This window comes from Dysidea avara, chromosome 4, assembly GCF_963678975.1.
Source record: "Dysidea avara chromosome 4, odDysAvar1.4, whole genome shotgun sequence".
Lineage (NCBI taxonomy): Eukaryota > Metazoa > Porifera > Demospongiae > Dictyoceratida > Dysideidae > Dysidea > Dysidea avara.
In genome coordinates, this window is record NC_089275.1 from 34,087,097 (window position 1) to 34,104,455 (window position 17,359).

The 17,359-nt window shown below is 38.5% G+C and overlaps 1 protein-coding gene across 7 annotated transcripts in view; it reads left to right on the forward strand.

Annotated features, from left to right (window-relative positions):
• Nucleotides 1-17,359, forward strand: part of LOC136254773 (putative leucine-rich repeat-containing protein DDB_G0290503) — a 118,656-nt gene that overhangs the window by 60,579 nt on the left and 40,718 nt on the right. For 6 of the 7 annotated variants that reach the window (XM_066047511.1, XM_066047514.1, XM_066047512.1 and 3 more), the window contains 5 exons: nt 4,821-4,916; nt 8,139-8,189; nt 13,856-14,023; nt 15,067-15,108; nt 15,624-15,746. In XM_066047511.1, coding sequence (XP_065903583.1) covers nt 4,821-4,916; nt 8,139-8,189; nt 13,856-14,023; nt 15,067-15,108; nt 15,624-15,746 — 480 coding nt within the window. The remainder of the gene's footprint in view (nt 1-4,820; nt 4,917-8,138; nt 8,190-13,855; nt 14,024-15,066; nt 15,109-15,623; nt 15,747-17,359) is intronic. The other variant, XM_066047513.1, reaches the window with a different exon arrangement.

Below are 17,359 nucleotides of genomic sequence, written 5' to 3' on the forward strand. Positions count from 1 at the left end.
TGGGTAATGAAAGAGCTAGAAGGGATGCCATTCCTCCAGAGTCTTTCTGACAGAGGTCATAGGTAGATAGAACGCATGTGCAAAGTGATTTACCCCCCCAAGCATTGGAGTACATGAGCTGGCACATTGGCTTGTGCAATCAAATTGTGATAATGAACCAAATAACAACATGCTACAGTATATTGAACAAGAATTAAACATGGGGTAAATTAAACGTTGAACAAGAATTAAACATGGGGCATCAAATGTATCTGAAGAGTTTTGCCAGTTCCTGTAGAGGTGTCCTGATGTAGCATAGATAGGCACCACTCTTCCATCTACCCAGCATCTTGATATTGGAGTCAGGGATGTTGGCTTGCGTTGCAGAGGTGGCAGCTCCTATGCGGAAGCTTGGGTGTTGTATTACTGCTTATCCAAACTCAACTGGATGATGAGTAAGGTTTTTGCCATCCTTAAAGATGAATAAAGGGCCTGGATGGTTGCCTTGTAGTACTAGGTATGGTAGAAGTTTCCTTTAACTGGACAAATAGTGTTGCTTGTTGTCCCAAGGTATACGTTGATCCCCCTGTGGAAGGTGTCTGTCTTAGATTGCTTGATGTTCACTTTTAGTTAGCTTGGATTATCCCTGCTGTTGATGGAGATGCTGTTAAAGGAGAGGTGGCATGACTCATCAAATTGATTGTCTCTTAGTACTGTAAATTTACTGACTCTCATGAAGCCAAAGAAGGCAAGACAGCAGACTGCCCGTGTCATGATGTGTAAGTACAGTAGGAGTTGGGTTGGCTTGATAGCATACTCTTGATGTTCTTCATAATATTAAGGGTAATTGGCAAGCAGGTTTTAGCTGGTTGTGTGATGGCCTGAGTCTTCTTTATTCCTTTGAAGATTAGGTGGAGGCAAGAGGTAAGTTGTTGATGAAAGTGTGAGTGTAGCCCTGCCGACACATGGGTGTTGTGGATTGCTGCCAGGTATACCTTAATAGTGGCATGTGAAATTCTTTCTGAAGCAAGGTAGGTAGCAAACAGGATTAGGGTGGTTTCCAAAATTGGTGTGCAAGTAGCTTATATTGAGTGACAGAAGGATTGGAATCTCATCTGTCTGGCACAGTAGGTGGATCGTGTGTTGATTTCCAGGCTGTTGGCATAGTACAGTAGTACTGGGCTTGATGGAAGATTGATTTTGTTAGTCGTCACAGTACACCGTGCTTGAGTAACTGTAGTCATTAAAGCTGCAGAATATGAATCTCTGACCACTCAGTTGTCCAAGCATACTGGAACCATTGGTTACCCCATGACCTGGAAGCACCAGCAGTCTACTACAGCTTGTTGATTAATCAGGTGCAGGAAGCTGCGACCATTCCATGTATACTAAGAAGGTATGGTACCAATGCAGGTCTGAACGGTATCCCTTGTTGAGTTTAGTAGAGTAATGTAGCTTCTTCACTCTAGCTGCTTTGCAGTACATGTGAACGGTGAAGGTTCTCCCAGATACTACAACCTTGCTAGCATGTTGCAGAAGATCAACCAGTGAGAGGATTTGCCTTTTGGTGGCTCTATGTTTCTTCAACCAGAGATGTAGTTTGGATTTGATCCGTGTCAGTTTATCATTCGGAAGCCAATCCAAAGATAAGAAGGTGTCTATCTTGATGACCAAGTATGTCAGGCAGTGGGTAGGGTCTTCCAGATTTTCTTGGGCTAAGGAGATTCTGAGGTGTGTGCAAAGATGCTGAATAGCAGCCAGGTTCTCCTGACATTTGTCTGAAAGTGCCGGCTCCATGGTGAGGAAATCATATGACTGGTGAAACTCTTTGTCTTTCCAACATCCATGTCAGCAGGTCTGCCAGAATGTTGAAAAGCTTTGGGGTGGAACGGAGGCCAAATGGTAGGAAAGTGTCAATATAAATATGGTTGTTCCAGTGCATTGTTAAAAGGTGCCAATCAGATGAATGGATTGGCAAGAGGCGGAAGGCATTCTTGATGTACAGTTTCGCCAAGAGAGTACAGGGCCGAGCATAAGGATGTGCTTGATGGCTGTGTCAATTGTTATGTAATTAAGACTGCATAATTCCTTAGTGCATTGGGTTTGTATGTAATGGCACCTCATAGGCGGTAGTCACACAGATATTGATTAAAGGTGATATAATTGCAATCAAAATTTAAGTCACTTGGCAACTAGTGGTTGCCTTAGCGTTTGAAAGTTGGTTGGTCTTTAGTCTCTTTGTTGGGACAAAGAATGGCTCTGTGACATTTATTGGAAATTCCTGGGACGTTGACAAGTAGTGACAGATGTGTTCAAATCAGCAATTGTGGTGTGGGCAGCCAGGTGAGGAATGTTCATTCCGTGCTAAACCAATAGGTGTCTGAGGTTGTGGAGGACATTGACACTGCTTGAAATTTCTTTGTTTACTAGAGTGGTATATCCCCAGTATATGGAACAGTTAATTGTTTGCTAGTAGTTTTTTAGTAAACCTGCATTCACTGATGTTTTATTAGAGTTTAAAACTTAGTAAAACAATTATGTTCCATATAGTTTAAGTTACTGACATTTTTTACTATGGGTACAACTACAGTAGAGCAGCTTAACAAATTAGTAAACTAAGAACCTTCAAGCAGTGTGAGATGGGTATGAGTTGGTAAGGTGGGTACCAGATCATCTGGCCATGTTCCATTGAGTGCTATCCATGATTGACCATTGTGGGATGGGTGATGCAACAGCTTGTAACCTGAACTCTCTATCGTATTCTTCCCATTTGAAGCCCAGGAAGTCCAGATGGCTGGTAATCACTACATTTCAGTATCCCAATAGGTCAACCACTCTTTTGAGGCTGGGAGTGGGATATGACAGCGATATAGCAACCAAAGCATCATACCCATTCAATAGTATTGCTGACTGAGTGGCTCTTAGTCTTAGAGGTATTGCTGACTTCTCTGGCAGACTACAGTAGCATTTCGCAGCAGTTCTGGTGAGAATTCTGACATCTCAATGAGGCTCTCTTCTTGGATGCGTTTGACAAGTTTGGCTGGTATGGGTGGTATGCTGTCCCTAAGATATATATGACCAGCCTCTGAGTATGGTGGTTGGTTGGGTTGGATGTTGTTGGGTGGCTGAGGCATAGGTTCTGTGTCTTGGTGATTGTGTCTCAGCTCAGAGGCAGAGGGGGATTGTATCTAAAGCTGAGGAGGAAGAGATGGGAGGGAGAAGCATATGAAGTGGCAGCATGAGGAATAGCAATGCACACATTCTCTTATATATACTGTAAATTAGGTAATTGGTGCCAACATATATGTATCGCTCCATAGTTATTGTAACATGCAATTTGAGGCAGTGTATCAGGGAGAGGGGAGGGGATGGGGAGACAATGTGTGAGTTTATACTATTACATTTCTGTTAAACTGTTACTTACCAAATTCCTGAAGCTGCATCTCGTCTGCTGCAGTGGGGTAGGCATTTCTGGTAGCGTCTGACAAAGTGGAAAGAGAGGGAGCTGTTGGTGGTGCACCTGGCAACATCGGAGCTGTCCCAGCTGGCATTGATGTTGAGCGTGGTAGGTGAGCGAATGTTGACATCTCACTTTTACTTCTAGATGCATCTCTGACGGCGGCTACGATTGTTGGAATGTTGCTTCTTGTCAGTACCATGTTGTCATCCTATCTGGAACGCTTGTACCTTGAGGTGGCCATTCTCTGTGATGAAGCTCCTCACTTGCTACCAGTGTTCACAGTAGTCAATGTTCTTAAGGATGACAATTCTCCTCTTCTTCGGTGGGAACTACGAGTACTCATCTTGTACAGGTGTAACTGGTTGGAAGTGTGTTGGGAATGTGGTACTGTGCATGCACCGCTTTATTAGAGTCCCCCTTTCTATTGCTAATTCTTATATTTGAGGATTGAGCCGCCCGCTTCTGACATTAACTATGTTTAATATACAATATTATACTTCATTTTGATTAGGCAAAATTGGCATTTAAGAAAAAAAATTGCCCAATCCTATCAGCAATGCTGTACAAAGAAAGCAAATGCAAGGTTTCTAGATAATTTTATTATTAACAAATTAGATGAATGTAGAACCACATTTAAACTTTCTGCTGCAGGGTTTTGTCCTGTAACACATGGTGTAGCAAGTGTGGTTGATTACTTCATCTGTGATACTGTAGTACATAAATCATACGCAAATTGACAAAGATATATATAAATGATGGGTGGCTCCACAGAGGTTTACATTATACATATACCTTGTAGGGTAATATTCATGTCGTTGGACAATGCGTGTACAGTCATAATGTTGAAGCCATTCAATATAGTTTGCTTTGGACTGTTAGAGCATTTTCCACAACCAGTGGTGAAAGCTATGAGTCTAATAATCCTGCATATCGCGTATATACACAGATTCTATAGCAGATTTAGTAGATTTACAGTAGGTTTCCATAGTAATATATAAACACCAAGGGATCCACACTTATCCATCTACTTTCACTATCAATCGTGGTTATAAGGTGATTTTTTTAATGTCTTAAATTTGTTGTAATAATATTGTAACTTTGGAACAGAATGAGCTATTAACTTTAAACTTATTTCTTAGAGTGAGACTATTAATTTGATACCAAGTTTGAGGCACAAATTACAATTTTTCAATAAAAATGGCTACACAAAAGGTCACCAAAAAGTCATGTTCCCTTGATGTCTGAACTTTGATATGTTATAGAACACATTTGTCTGCACTAGAAACTGTTCAGAAAGTGTGAACTACATGTACAATACAGTTATGTACACAAATATATTATAAAATTATAGAAAACATTGCACGTCTAACTGATTCTCTAGAGAACAGATGCGTCAAGAGATTTTGACAAGAGTTTGGTTAAGAAGTTAAAAGAAAAGGATGAGAAGTTAAAAGAAAAGGATGATCAGGTAACCAAGGTACGTATGCATAATAATAGTAGAAGTTTTGGAGATTTAATGATGGCTATTATTGTAAGAAGATATGTGTCCAGTAGGGCATGTTTAACCATATTAACAAAACATTCCCCTTGTTTCAAGTTTGGTGTTGCTTTCACCATTGTATTTTGTCATACAATACAGTACCACTCAAATTTGAAATTGCACTTGCTTGTCACTCAATACTTGCATCTCGAATACTCACACTTGAGAGAATGAGTGTGGAGTGATTTATGCTCTTGCAGGTTGGTGTAGTACAATAAATGAATGTACATTCCAGTAGTGATCGAAGAGAAGTGTTGGATTTTCAAAATGATCTAGCCACTGTACAATGCAGTTGAAGCCCAAGTGATGATCAACCGTATGGCTATATACTCCTGCTGCTACCAGGCACACATACTCACACATACATATGTGACCGGATTTCACATAACAAGGCTTCCACACACACAAAATCAAACTTACGATTTTACCAGAAATGGATTGCTGGTCTAATACACTATCATATTTCACACTGTACTTCCTTCAGCACTGACAAGTCTGGTTTCTGTAGCAGCTTTCTTCCGACCCTGTCAAAGCCACGAGTGTGAGATTGGCACCATTAAATGGCCATGGCTTTGTGATAATGGTGTGTAGTGAGCTGGGACTTCACAGAGAGCTCGCCAATAGTGTTCTCAGTCAATTTGGAGTAATTTGAGGGCCATGGAGGGCCATGGAGAGCCCAAACTTGGCCTCTGGATTCCAATCGTCTTCTTACTCCATTTTATACCCGTATATTAAGACCACCGTCCACCCCCACCCTCCCACCCTATTACTACCATCTGTGATATTATTACCCGCTCGAAAAAAGCTGCTCAAAACAGGGCAAATTTTGGGTATCAGAAATGTATACACCCACTCAGTGATAGCTAGTGAACAGATGAACAATTGGTGCAAATTTTGTTTGCACAGCTGTAGGCACTGGGAAGTTATTACACAATGATTCCTTAAAATCGCCATATCTCCTAACAAAGCTTTGTGCGTCGAAGCCTTGTTTTGTCAAATTCAGTCACATATGAATACATTATAGCCCATATAAAGTGTAACTTACCAATTGACGCTTGAAAACAGGGCCACACTTTAATACCAACCCATGGAACACAGGGAATAGCAAGAGGCAGCCAAACAAGCAATCTGTATTGTTGTTAGATCACGTGATCTCACGTGATGCCTCTCATAATATTAAATGTGACCGGATTTCACATAACAAGGCTTCCACACACACAAAATCAAACTTACGATTTTACCAGAAATGGATTGCTGGTCTAATACACTATCATATTTCACACTGTACTTCCTTCAGCACTGACAAGTCTGGTTTCTGTAGCAGCTTTCTTCCGACCCTGTCAAAGCCACGAGTGTGAGATTGGCACCATTAAATGGCCATGGCTTTGTGATAATGGTGTGTAGTGAGCTGGGACTTCACAGAGAGCTCGCCAATAGTGTTCTCAGTCAATTTGGAGTAATTTGAGGGCCATGGAGGGCCATGGAGAGCCCAAACTTGGCCTCTGGATTCCAATCATCTTCTTACTCCATTTTATACCCGTATATTAAGACCACCGTCCACCCCCACCCTCCCACCCTATTACTACCATCTGTGATATTATTACCCACTCGAAAAAAGCTGCTCAAAACAGGGCAAATTTTGGGTATCAGAAATGTATACACCCACTCAGTGATAGCTAGTGAACAGATGAACAATTGGTACAAATTTTGTTTGCACAGCTGTAGGCACTGGGAAGTTATTACACAATGATTCCTTAAAATCGCCATATCTCCTAACAAAGCTTTGTGCGTCGAAGCCTTGTTTTGTCAAATTCAGTCGCATATATATATGTATACATATCAAAGAATGTTAAGTTGTAGTGGGCTAACCTCTGTGTAGTGATGGGCTAATAGAAGGATGTCATGTGAGGGGTATGTGACATACCACACTATGACATGCGGATAGTGGACAGTAGTCATAGAGATGACTATCACTAGTTTGTGTATAGCCTAGGAATGACATTTTTATAATGTTAATTTTTGACACCAGATTCATCACTCCATTACAGCATAGGGTGTGGTCACAAGGTAGATTTATTTTTATGACAGCAAATTATTCAATACAATAAACACCAGCATTCATTTTCTATTTATTATAGAGAATGCAATGTTTACACTGTAAAGTATGCAGTGTCCGGTGGTATGTAGTATTTTACCACCAAGGTTTCCAATGAAGTAAATGCTATTCAACTAGGTAAAAATAAGCAGGGGGTTGGAAGCAATAAAGTCATAGCATTAACTGCACAAGAGAGCCTCTATCACGGAATTGCTCATCCCTCACAGATGACTCACAAAGAGAGCTCTTGTGGGCATATTCCATTCAACCACAACTATAGCCTGACTTTCTAATTGACCAAGTCTACTTGTGACTTGAGAAACCAGTGCAAGCAAGTGTGATGTTACATTTGCATACTGTACCTACATATTTGTGCAGTAAAATTACCTATTGTATTGCTTTCTTTCATCCACATAAACAAAGGAGTAAAATTTAGATTCATTTTTGAAGCTATGGTACTAAAGTAACAACAGCAAAATAATTGATTTGTACAGCGACAATAGGAAAATGTGCATTACAGGTGCTTAATACGTATCGTGTTGCTTGGTTAAATGCTGCACCTTCAATAGTATAGCCACACTTGAGTGGTGCTACATTTGATTTTGAAATAAGGGCTTAAACATCATTGTCGAGCATTGAATAGTGGTTGAGTTTGTATGTACAGTATGTTTTAACTTGAAACATTATGTTGACTACCACAAAATGTACAATTTTACTGTTGGGCTGACTCCTTTCACCAAGAACAAAGAGAGACCAGTGAATGCATAATTACGTATATATATATATATGTATGTATGTGTGTGTGTGTGTGTGTGTGTGTGTGTGTGTGTGTGTGTATGTGTGTGTGTGTGTGTGTGTGTGTGTGTGTGTGTGTGTGTGTGTGTGTGTGTGTGTGTGTGTGTGTGTGTGTGTGTGTGTGTGTGTGTGTGTACGAAATGGTAAATGTGATAAGAACCATTTTTTTGGTTATTATTGCCATTCTTTGTCTAGAACTAATTGTTGAAGTTACTCACAGAAATATTTTAGTAAACTTTATTTATCTACACCATGTGTGATTTTTGCAGTTGCAGTTTGAGCTTAGCAAGCTTAAAATGGAAAGAATAACAGTGAGTAAGGTATGTGCAGTGTATACGTACTGTATGCATGTGTGTATATATAAAAATTTTCTGAGTACTTCTATGATTCCTGAACTACACCACTGTAGTACTTTCTGTAGCTATCAGTAGCTACAGCTGCCTAACCACCCTGTATTCACCCTTTCCCTTTATTCTCCATTGTCTCACTCATCACTTGACGGTAACTACTGTAGACTAATCAAACAGTACGGTAGTACTGTTTAAGTAGGGATTGCATCAAAAATGATGAGCGCCACCTAAATGCCGTCTTCAAAAATCATCCTAGAGACATCTTACACCACGAAAATCACCTATATTAGTCCATCTAATATGAAATACAACATTAAAAACAAGAAAATACTTACCGGTGACCAGATATTGAATTTTTTTTAAATCTCCAAAACTTGAAATTTCGTCTCTCTCACTCACTCACTGACTACAGTTGGAAGTCTAGAACCCAAATGAAGCAGCGTACGGTCACCATTTTACGTCACAACAACAAACTCATCAGTGGGATGTGCCTTTTGGGGTTCTGACGAGTGTACGCCCTGTGCACCTTGTCTTTCATTTCAGGTTGGTTGTCTTCTTCAAGCATCGAAACCATACCGAGGTGTTAATTTTCCGTATCAACACTTTTCTGTAGACACCACAAAATTATTTCAGAAAGCGCTTATGCTGCTGAAAGAGCGGGGCACTTATAATTTCAAGTGTTGCACGTGAAACATTAAGGCTTCTGAGTTGTCACTTAGACTTTTGTCAACGCCTGGACTGCAATCAACGAAGAGATTTGTTACTTAATAGATGGACTGATACTCCACGGCTTGTTCCTCTGAACACACTGACTCAGCTACTCAGTGCTGGATGGCGAGATCAGCGAGTTATTCATGTAATTGGATAGTACTCAAGTGGAAATTGTATTATTTCATCCTGTTAGTTGAGACTAAGCTCCAGACAATTGAAAGAGCCTGTTCGTTCGAACAACTCCCGGCTGGGGTGCATAGAACGCAGACCATCGTACTGAGACAGGTCATAGATCTGAGCACCACTGCTACTACGATCAAAGGTAAGCTATGCATGCTACTACGGGCCTATGTGCTTTCAATTTTGGCACAGTACGTAATAAGCTGTAACTAGATAGCTGTACTACAACAAAGAACTAAACAAACTAAATTTTTTCTAAATTTAAAAATGAAGTAGGGATTTATGCAATAAAAAGTAGTGAAACAGGAGATGAATGATGGTATTACAGCATGGCTCGATGAGAGAGTCCCTACTTTGGCACATTAGCTATAATTTTACCCAATGCCAAAGTAGGGACTTTCCCACTGAGCTACGTATGCTGTAATACCGTCATTCATCTCTTGTTTCACTGCTTTTTGTTGAATAGATCCCTACTTCATTTTTAAGTTAACAATTAAAAAAAACTAGTGTTTTAGACCTTTGTGTGTATTCAATAATAGATATAGATTGACAGGAACAGCTTAGACTACCATGCACATCAAGCAATAGACCAATTTCACACGAACTAAAGTGTCCATATGAATACTAATTGATTATGAGTTGCACAACATCCAATGTCCTTTTGACATCTTAAAATATATTGAAGCCTACAGACTAAAATTTTTTCATTTTGTGGGATCCCAAACTATACTGCTTATTAATGTAGTCTAATAGTAATCACTATACTATAGTGAATCAGTGATGATGAAAAAATTGGAAAGATGTTATGATTGATATATCGGAAATATTACGTTGACTGGTAGTCATGTTTTAAAGCCTATATTCTTTCTGAAGCAAGGTATTGGAACTGTTGTAAGCATAGAGGATCACTGGGCATGCTAAACCAAATATTTGATGGAATCACAGTGACAAAAGATTGGTTATTTCTATTATAGTGTGTGCTGTTTCCAGCTTTATAGAAACATATAGTAGTAACAATGTTTTTGTCAGTAGGTAGACATTCTACATACTCAAAACAATATCACTAGAATCTTCTGCCATGGTAAAAAGTATCCTTTCTGCTTTACAATGTGACATATCTTCACAAACTATAGTTGGTTTACGTTCACATGAGCCCCAGCCAAAAAGGTCCTATCAAAGAACAAAATGCTGGAAAAGTAGGTGGAAAATTGGAACAATGGGCACCAAGGAATGGCAACTTAGCACATTTTGCATGAAAAAGATCAAGATATTCTAATAGAACAGTCACGCATAGTGTTAGGACAACATATGCTCATAGGAAAGGTGACTAAAGATCGAGATACTCTAATAGAGCAGTCACTATGTACAAAATATTCCCATAGAGCAGTCACACATGCTTGTAAGCTTGAGATTCTGCAATTAATTTTTACTGATGCTCAGCAAAATAAAAAAATTTGAACAAAATATTGAGCAAAATAGGTAAGAAATAGAAGAATTACTGGAAAGAAAAATAGATGGAAAAATAAGCAAAATAGGCTCATCCCTACACATGAACAATTGTATATGCTCATTAAAAGATTGTTGTAAGCCTTCGTGGGAAGTCTGTGACTGCCTCATTACCTAAGTATAGTTTCTCATTAACGGAACCATTTATAGTCGTGAAATTCACATCATTGTAAAGTACAAATAAAATAGAACCTGAATATCATTTAATCCCTGGTGATCCCCGCAATCAGTATAATGTGCAGGATGTTCTTGCTTGCATTAAAGCACTTTTGATAAACAGTACTGGAATTTAAAGGGTTGCACGGCCCATGTAACAAGAGTTATTAACTAGAAATGAGGGCCTAATTATGCCATCATGATGCTTACAACCTGAAGATTACAATTTTATTCTCACAATAAGAATAAAAACATAGCTTAGACTCTAGTAAGGTTTCTTACCTCACTCCCATAAACTTCAACACATTTTAAATGACACTGGATATTGTGCAATCACAATTATTACCCACCACATTCCTTAGTCGTTGTGTGAAAATGGTCTATTATAATCAGCACATACTGATATATAGCAGAGTACACATTATTAAGTCATACGCTACTTGTAGTAGCAATCACAACAATCCTTCTAAAGCCACATTATGAAATCAATGACAGAATCATACATCAACAAAATAGAAGTCTTTGTACCTGGATAGAGTTTTTGACTAGCTGACCTGAAAGTGTACTGGCTCCATGGGCACCCCTGCAGTCTGTTACTGATAGGCTCCAGCCTATTATGCCCAAAATTTTACCTATTATTAAGCCTATTATGCTCAAGATTATGCTCTAAAGCTGGCTGTTTTATTAGAGTATATCAGCCTTTCCTGAACTGCTGTATTGGAGTAAGTGACTGCTCTATTAGAGTATCTCGATCTTATTTCTGAAAAGTGTGAATAACCAACAAAGAAACGGTTTAGTAAGTTATATTACGTGTTTTTAAATAAGAAATGCACTAATAATACTATTGGCAGTGAATATTTGCTTTCTTTCAGGCACACGTATTGCGCATTTTAATTAAATTTTCAAATATCGTCCCTATTATGCTGGCATTATGCTTGATGCTTTTGGTCACCTATTATGCTTTAAATTATACCGGCTTAATCAGCCGGTGCCTAGTTACTCATGCTTGGTCATCACTGTTCCTCTACTTCATCATATTATCTATATTATCTGAGTACAGATGGCTGTTCTTCTTTGTCACATGATTTCATTAGCTGTTGACGATGCACTGCCATATCAGGGATCTGCACCACATAAGAATGTAGTGTATGTGTTTCTTGAACCACTGTTGCTTGTACACATTAGTTCTTAACTTGGAGTCTGACTGTTTCATGTGTCTTAAACCAGGGTATTTGATAAGGCAATATGGCGCTCCATTGCCAAGTGTGAACACAAAATGACCCACACAACTCATGGCTTGTGCACCGATTTTATCAACTCTAGTTCAGCTTTGTGATTAATACACATTAAACATAAGCTGATTGGCCCAGTGTTATACTACTGGTGGAGCAGTAGATGTCTGAGTTGGGCCAGTCTGGCTCAGGGTCGAAAGACTTATCAAAAATCAGGAAGTGATTGATATCACTTGCGTACATATCTAGCCTTACATAGTAACTGTCATTGCTCAAGCTGCTGGATTAAATACTTTGTATAAAGATGTTCAGCACTTCGCGGGATCCTAAAACCAATCTTGATTGGTCTCAAAAACAGAGAAGAGTGGTTCTTAACCATGATCACTAAGTACACAAAGTTTGGCTTGGCTGTCACTGTGTAGATGCTTGTGTACTAGAGATCCACAAGTTGCTTTGCCACTGTCCCTTCTGTTCTAAGTCACAGACCATGTACTGAGTCTGTGATTTCCTCTGACAGGCATTGCACGAGCCTCATTTTACTGTTCATTAACTGATTGCTTTGCCACCACACATGAGGCAGTCTCTGATCAACCGTTGCTCCAATTTACAATAGTCACATTTCTTTACTGTTAGCTATTTAATTACATACATGTGTTTAAATGGTACCTCTCCAGTTCTACTTAGGTTTGCAAGACTTCACAAATACACAAAAAAATACTATTGCATGGTGATCTTGACCAGTTAGATCATTAAGGGGCATCTTGCTCTGATTAGGCATAAGGCTATTATGCTCCAAAAATTGAGCATTTTGCTTTTGAACAGTGCGCAAAAATCACCCATTATGCTTTTGAGAATTGCCCATTATTCCCAAAATTATGCCACCATAATTGGCTAATAAAGCCAGATTATTGTTGTATCAGGCTATTTTCATTGATGTTTTAGCTTCAAATAGTCTTGAATTCTTTAGCTGGTTGCTGTATTAGAGTATTTCATTTCAATGTGACTGCTTTGTAAGAGTAAATAATAATATTCAGTGACTGTTCTATTAGAGTTTCTGACTGCTCTATTAGAGTATCTCGATTTTTTAATGGAATTGTGCAATCTGCAGATTTTCCTACTGTTAAAACTTTACAATCATCTCAAAATGCTAGCATAATTCCTGATTCCCACACATACCTATTATGCCCGAAATTATGCCAGCATAATCGCCGCATCCCTAACTCTGATATGGTGGCATTTACTGATTGTTTAAGAATGCGGTCACCAAAGATTCAGTTTTATAAGTGCAGGTACAGCCCTCTTACAGTAATGTAAGTGCTTTAAATAGTTATATACATTACTTTAAGGAATATGTCTACAGAAAAATCAGTATATCAGTGTGGTTTCTTTGCTTGAAGAAGAAGACACCTAGTATGAAATTGAAGATACATAAAAGCAAAGGCAAAGTGCAGAAGATAGACACTCTTTGGAAATAGAAAAGGCACATGACACATGAGTTTGCTATTGATGCATAAAATTGTGGCCATGCATTGCTTTATTTGGTCTTGAACCTTGTGACTGTGGTCAGGCTGGCAGGCAGGCTGGTTGGCATTCAGACCAAGAATCAAGTTTTGTACTTTTTAAAATTCAGTGTTCAGCCTTTTATAATGTTGTTTTGTTTTAATACTGGATTTGATGCTAGATGCACTAAGAGTCTTCCTTAAAGGTGTTTTAGGTGGTATTTAATGGCAGCATTTTGGAAGATGGCATTCCTGGGGGAAATTTATTTAACAGTACTATTGTACTGTTTGAACAGTAATAAGTACAGTATTGTCTTACTGTTTGATACATAAGTACATAATATATACTTAGGCAAAACAGCCACCAAGTGATCTGCAGACCAAAAATGATCAACTCACAAATGAAGTTGAGCAACTCACTGAACAGATTACCCAGTTACGTAGTAACCAAACATCCTTGAGTACCGAGAACAAAGATTTACAGAAACAAAATGAAGACTTACAAGAAATGCTGCAGCAGGTACATGTACATGCACACAATAATATATGTTTGCACATAATATGTGACTGTGCCTGTGAAAACAGGGCATGTGGGCACGCAAAAATAGCCTATTTTTTCAAACCTTCATGACTCATAATTTATTATAGCATCATGCTAGGTATAATCATGCAAATTTTTTATTATAGCATTATGCTAGGTATAATCATGCAAATTTTTGCCACTTATTTAACATTTAATAGGCTATACGATACATGTTACAGAACACAAATATTCTGTTTCAGTACTAAGATATGACCTGTTATGTGATGGGGTATAGTTTGTGCCCACATGCCCTGTGTTTTCGCAGGCCTGGTCGAATATGTTATCATGTTAGTTGTACTATAATTATACTGTATCTAGTAGAGCTGGGTGATATACCGGTATTGCTAGTAATCTGTGATATTTAAGTCATACCGGTTTTGAAACCGCCTGTTTTTTTTTTAATACCGCCATATCGTCTGGGCACTATGGCCTCCCTGTGGGATTGTTTCATCCCATATTTAGAAGGTAACCAGACATGTGATAATGTTTGTAGGCAGGTGCTGATGTAGTCAGCTAACCTAATTATGTAAACAAGTTTGTTTGTGGTAGTTTGTACCTGAGGTTTGCTAAGCTACCATGGGTATTTGGTGCTTTTGTTGAGGTAAATGGCAGTTACTTTAATACTAATGGCTTTTTCATTAATAGCGTGATATTTAGTAATACCGTGATACTTTTTATGGAAGGCATACCGTTGCTTTTTTCAATACTGCCCAGCACTAATATCTAGTATATTTTGTAAATCAAAGATATATGCATAATCAGTATTTGTATATTTGTGTGTATGTGTAACATTGATTTTATGTGGATATCTAATCCCATGGCATGAATTATCATAGTGCCATAAGTGTAGTAACTGTAATATGTACGGATGTACATGTTTGGCTAGCACACATGTGTGCAACCACCCCTATTATGTATCTACATGTGTTTGCATTGATATTATTTAATAGTTTGAATATTCTACTTTGTTTTACTTTCAGTTGAAATCTGGTAAGTCTAAGTTAGAAGAAGAGCAAGCAAAGGTATGTTAATGAATATTCTAAACTACACAATTTAAAGTGCACGTACAGTATATACTGTATGTATACTGTACATACGTACAATAATCTACACATATAACTCATGTTGCACTACTGTGGTATTGTATACCTTACACTTACACAGGAGTAACAACCAGCGGAAGGGGGGAGGGGGAGGGAAGGGAAGGGGGGCTGGAACTCCTTTGCGATTTTCTGATGTAAATTGTAAAAAGAACAAGATTCTCTAATAGAGCAGTCAGTTACTCAAATAAAGCAGTCATAGTATTCAGAGAAGCAGTGTAGCAAACTATGAAGTTGTAAATAAGGATTGTTATGTGCTTTAGCAGTGATACAATGTATATTTGGTAAAGGGCAACCATTCTTAGCAGGCATTGACCTTTTTTTGCTTTCAACACTGTGTCCTATATACCAAACCAAGAGTCTATAGCCCCCCTATCTAAAAATATATTTCTACATCTATGAAGTTTTGTATGTGCTTATGCATATGTACCTTACAGGAGGAAGATGCTGTGCAAGATGTCAATAAAAATATGGCTATATTTCAACTTGAACAATCCCTTCATGGAGATGCTGAGAGTTTTACAAATATATTAAATGAAAAAGAGGATCAGATTAGCAAAGTATGTGTACTTATAATATTCACATGCATAATAGTTTTGCACTGCTTATGTGCAAGAGACTGGCTCCCTCAGCAAATAAGACCGTCATCATATCACTTCAATATGGTTTCCTTTACTTATAATTAGCTACTGACATATGGATAGCTGTAAAAATGTTTTCATAATTTTTCTCCTTTCTCCAACTTTTCAAACACACCTTATGTAGCTAAAGTCTTTGAGCAGGCTGTAGGACCAGGTGGACCAGGTGTCCTACAGACCTTAGCATTAATAAATAAACTAGTGTCCATTTGATTCTACCTGGGGTACTTAGAGATAATGAGCTACTCTCTAGAATTCCTATGGATATAATTACATGAAAATAACAAGGAGAAAACATCCTGACCACCTGGTAGACTCCTGTAAGCATTCGAGCGTAAATCGGATGGCTGCAGGTTCGAGGCTGCCTAGATCCAGTCATGGATTTTTTCTCCTTTCTCCAACTTTTCAAATACACCTTATGTAGCTAAAGTCTTTGAGCAGGCTGTAGGACCAGGTGGACCAGGTGTCCTACAGACCTTAGCATTAATAATTTAATTTAGCAATTTCCGCATGCAAGAAACCTTACCGTATATAGTGCTTACAAACCTACTGTGATCTCACCTTGCACTCTGTAACTTCATTAATTATGCATTGAACCAGCTACCTCTACATGTGACTCAAACTATGACAACATCCCAACATAATCACACATTCTTTGAATTCTTTAGTATAGTGTATTAGAATCTATGTAGCCAGGTGCATGCTATGGTGACATTTCAGCATCATATGCCAAGAACTTATCAAGTTACAGCCTGTAAAGTTGCAAAATCAGAAAGATTGACTTGTGCAGAAAGTAGAGGGAAAATAATAAATTATATGTGCTAACTAAAATGGTTGTAACTTATAAATCCAACAATAAAAATTATGGAGTTGAGACTTGCATCATCATAATTATTTGCCATGACTAGCTATAGTGGAATCCCTTGCTGAGTACATTTTTCTTGGATCACTCTTTTCACAACCATAGACAAAGATGAAACCAGTGAAGAAAGATTGATTGTACAGTGTGACATACGTAAAGGAATAACCACAACTTAGAAAATTTTACGTTATATTATTTCCTTAGATGTCTGAGGTTACTAAATCTGATCGAAACCTGTGGCGGGGTTACTAAATAGTTAGTGGCCTGTGGTCTCACCGGTGGTTGTTTACTACATTCATCAAATGAAAATTGGCAAAGCCAAAAACAGAAATAATGTCCTCCTTACTGTTTAGCAGCTTACTTTCTGGAAAAAATAGGCATCATTAGCATTCAGCTATATAGGCATTCAATACGAATGTCCAGCATGGTGTGGCGCTGACACAACAAACTCGAAGGATAAATCTCGATGCTAGCACTCACAATTTGCTTTTTAATAGCTTACTTCTGGACAAGCGTCTTTCTAGCCTGGCATAGTAACTACTCGATACTGGCACTATAATAGTCATGTAACGGTTATGAATATCACGCCGGTGCAGTGGCACTGACATGACTCAACTCTACTTAAGGATAAATCCCAATACTAGCACTGTGATGCACAGTTTGCCACTTTCTC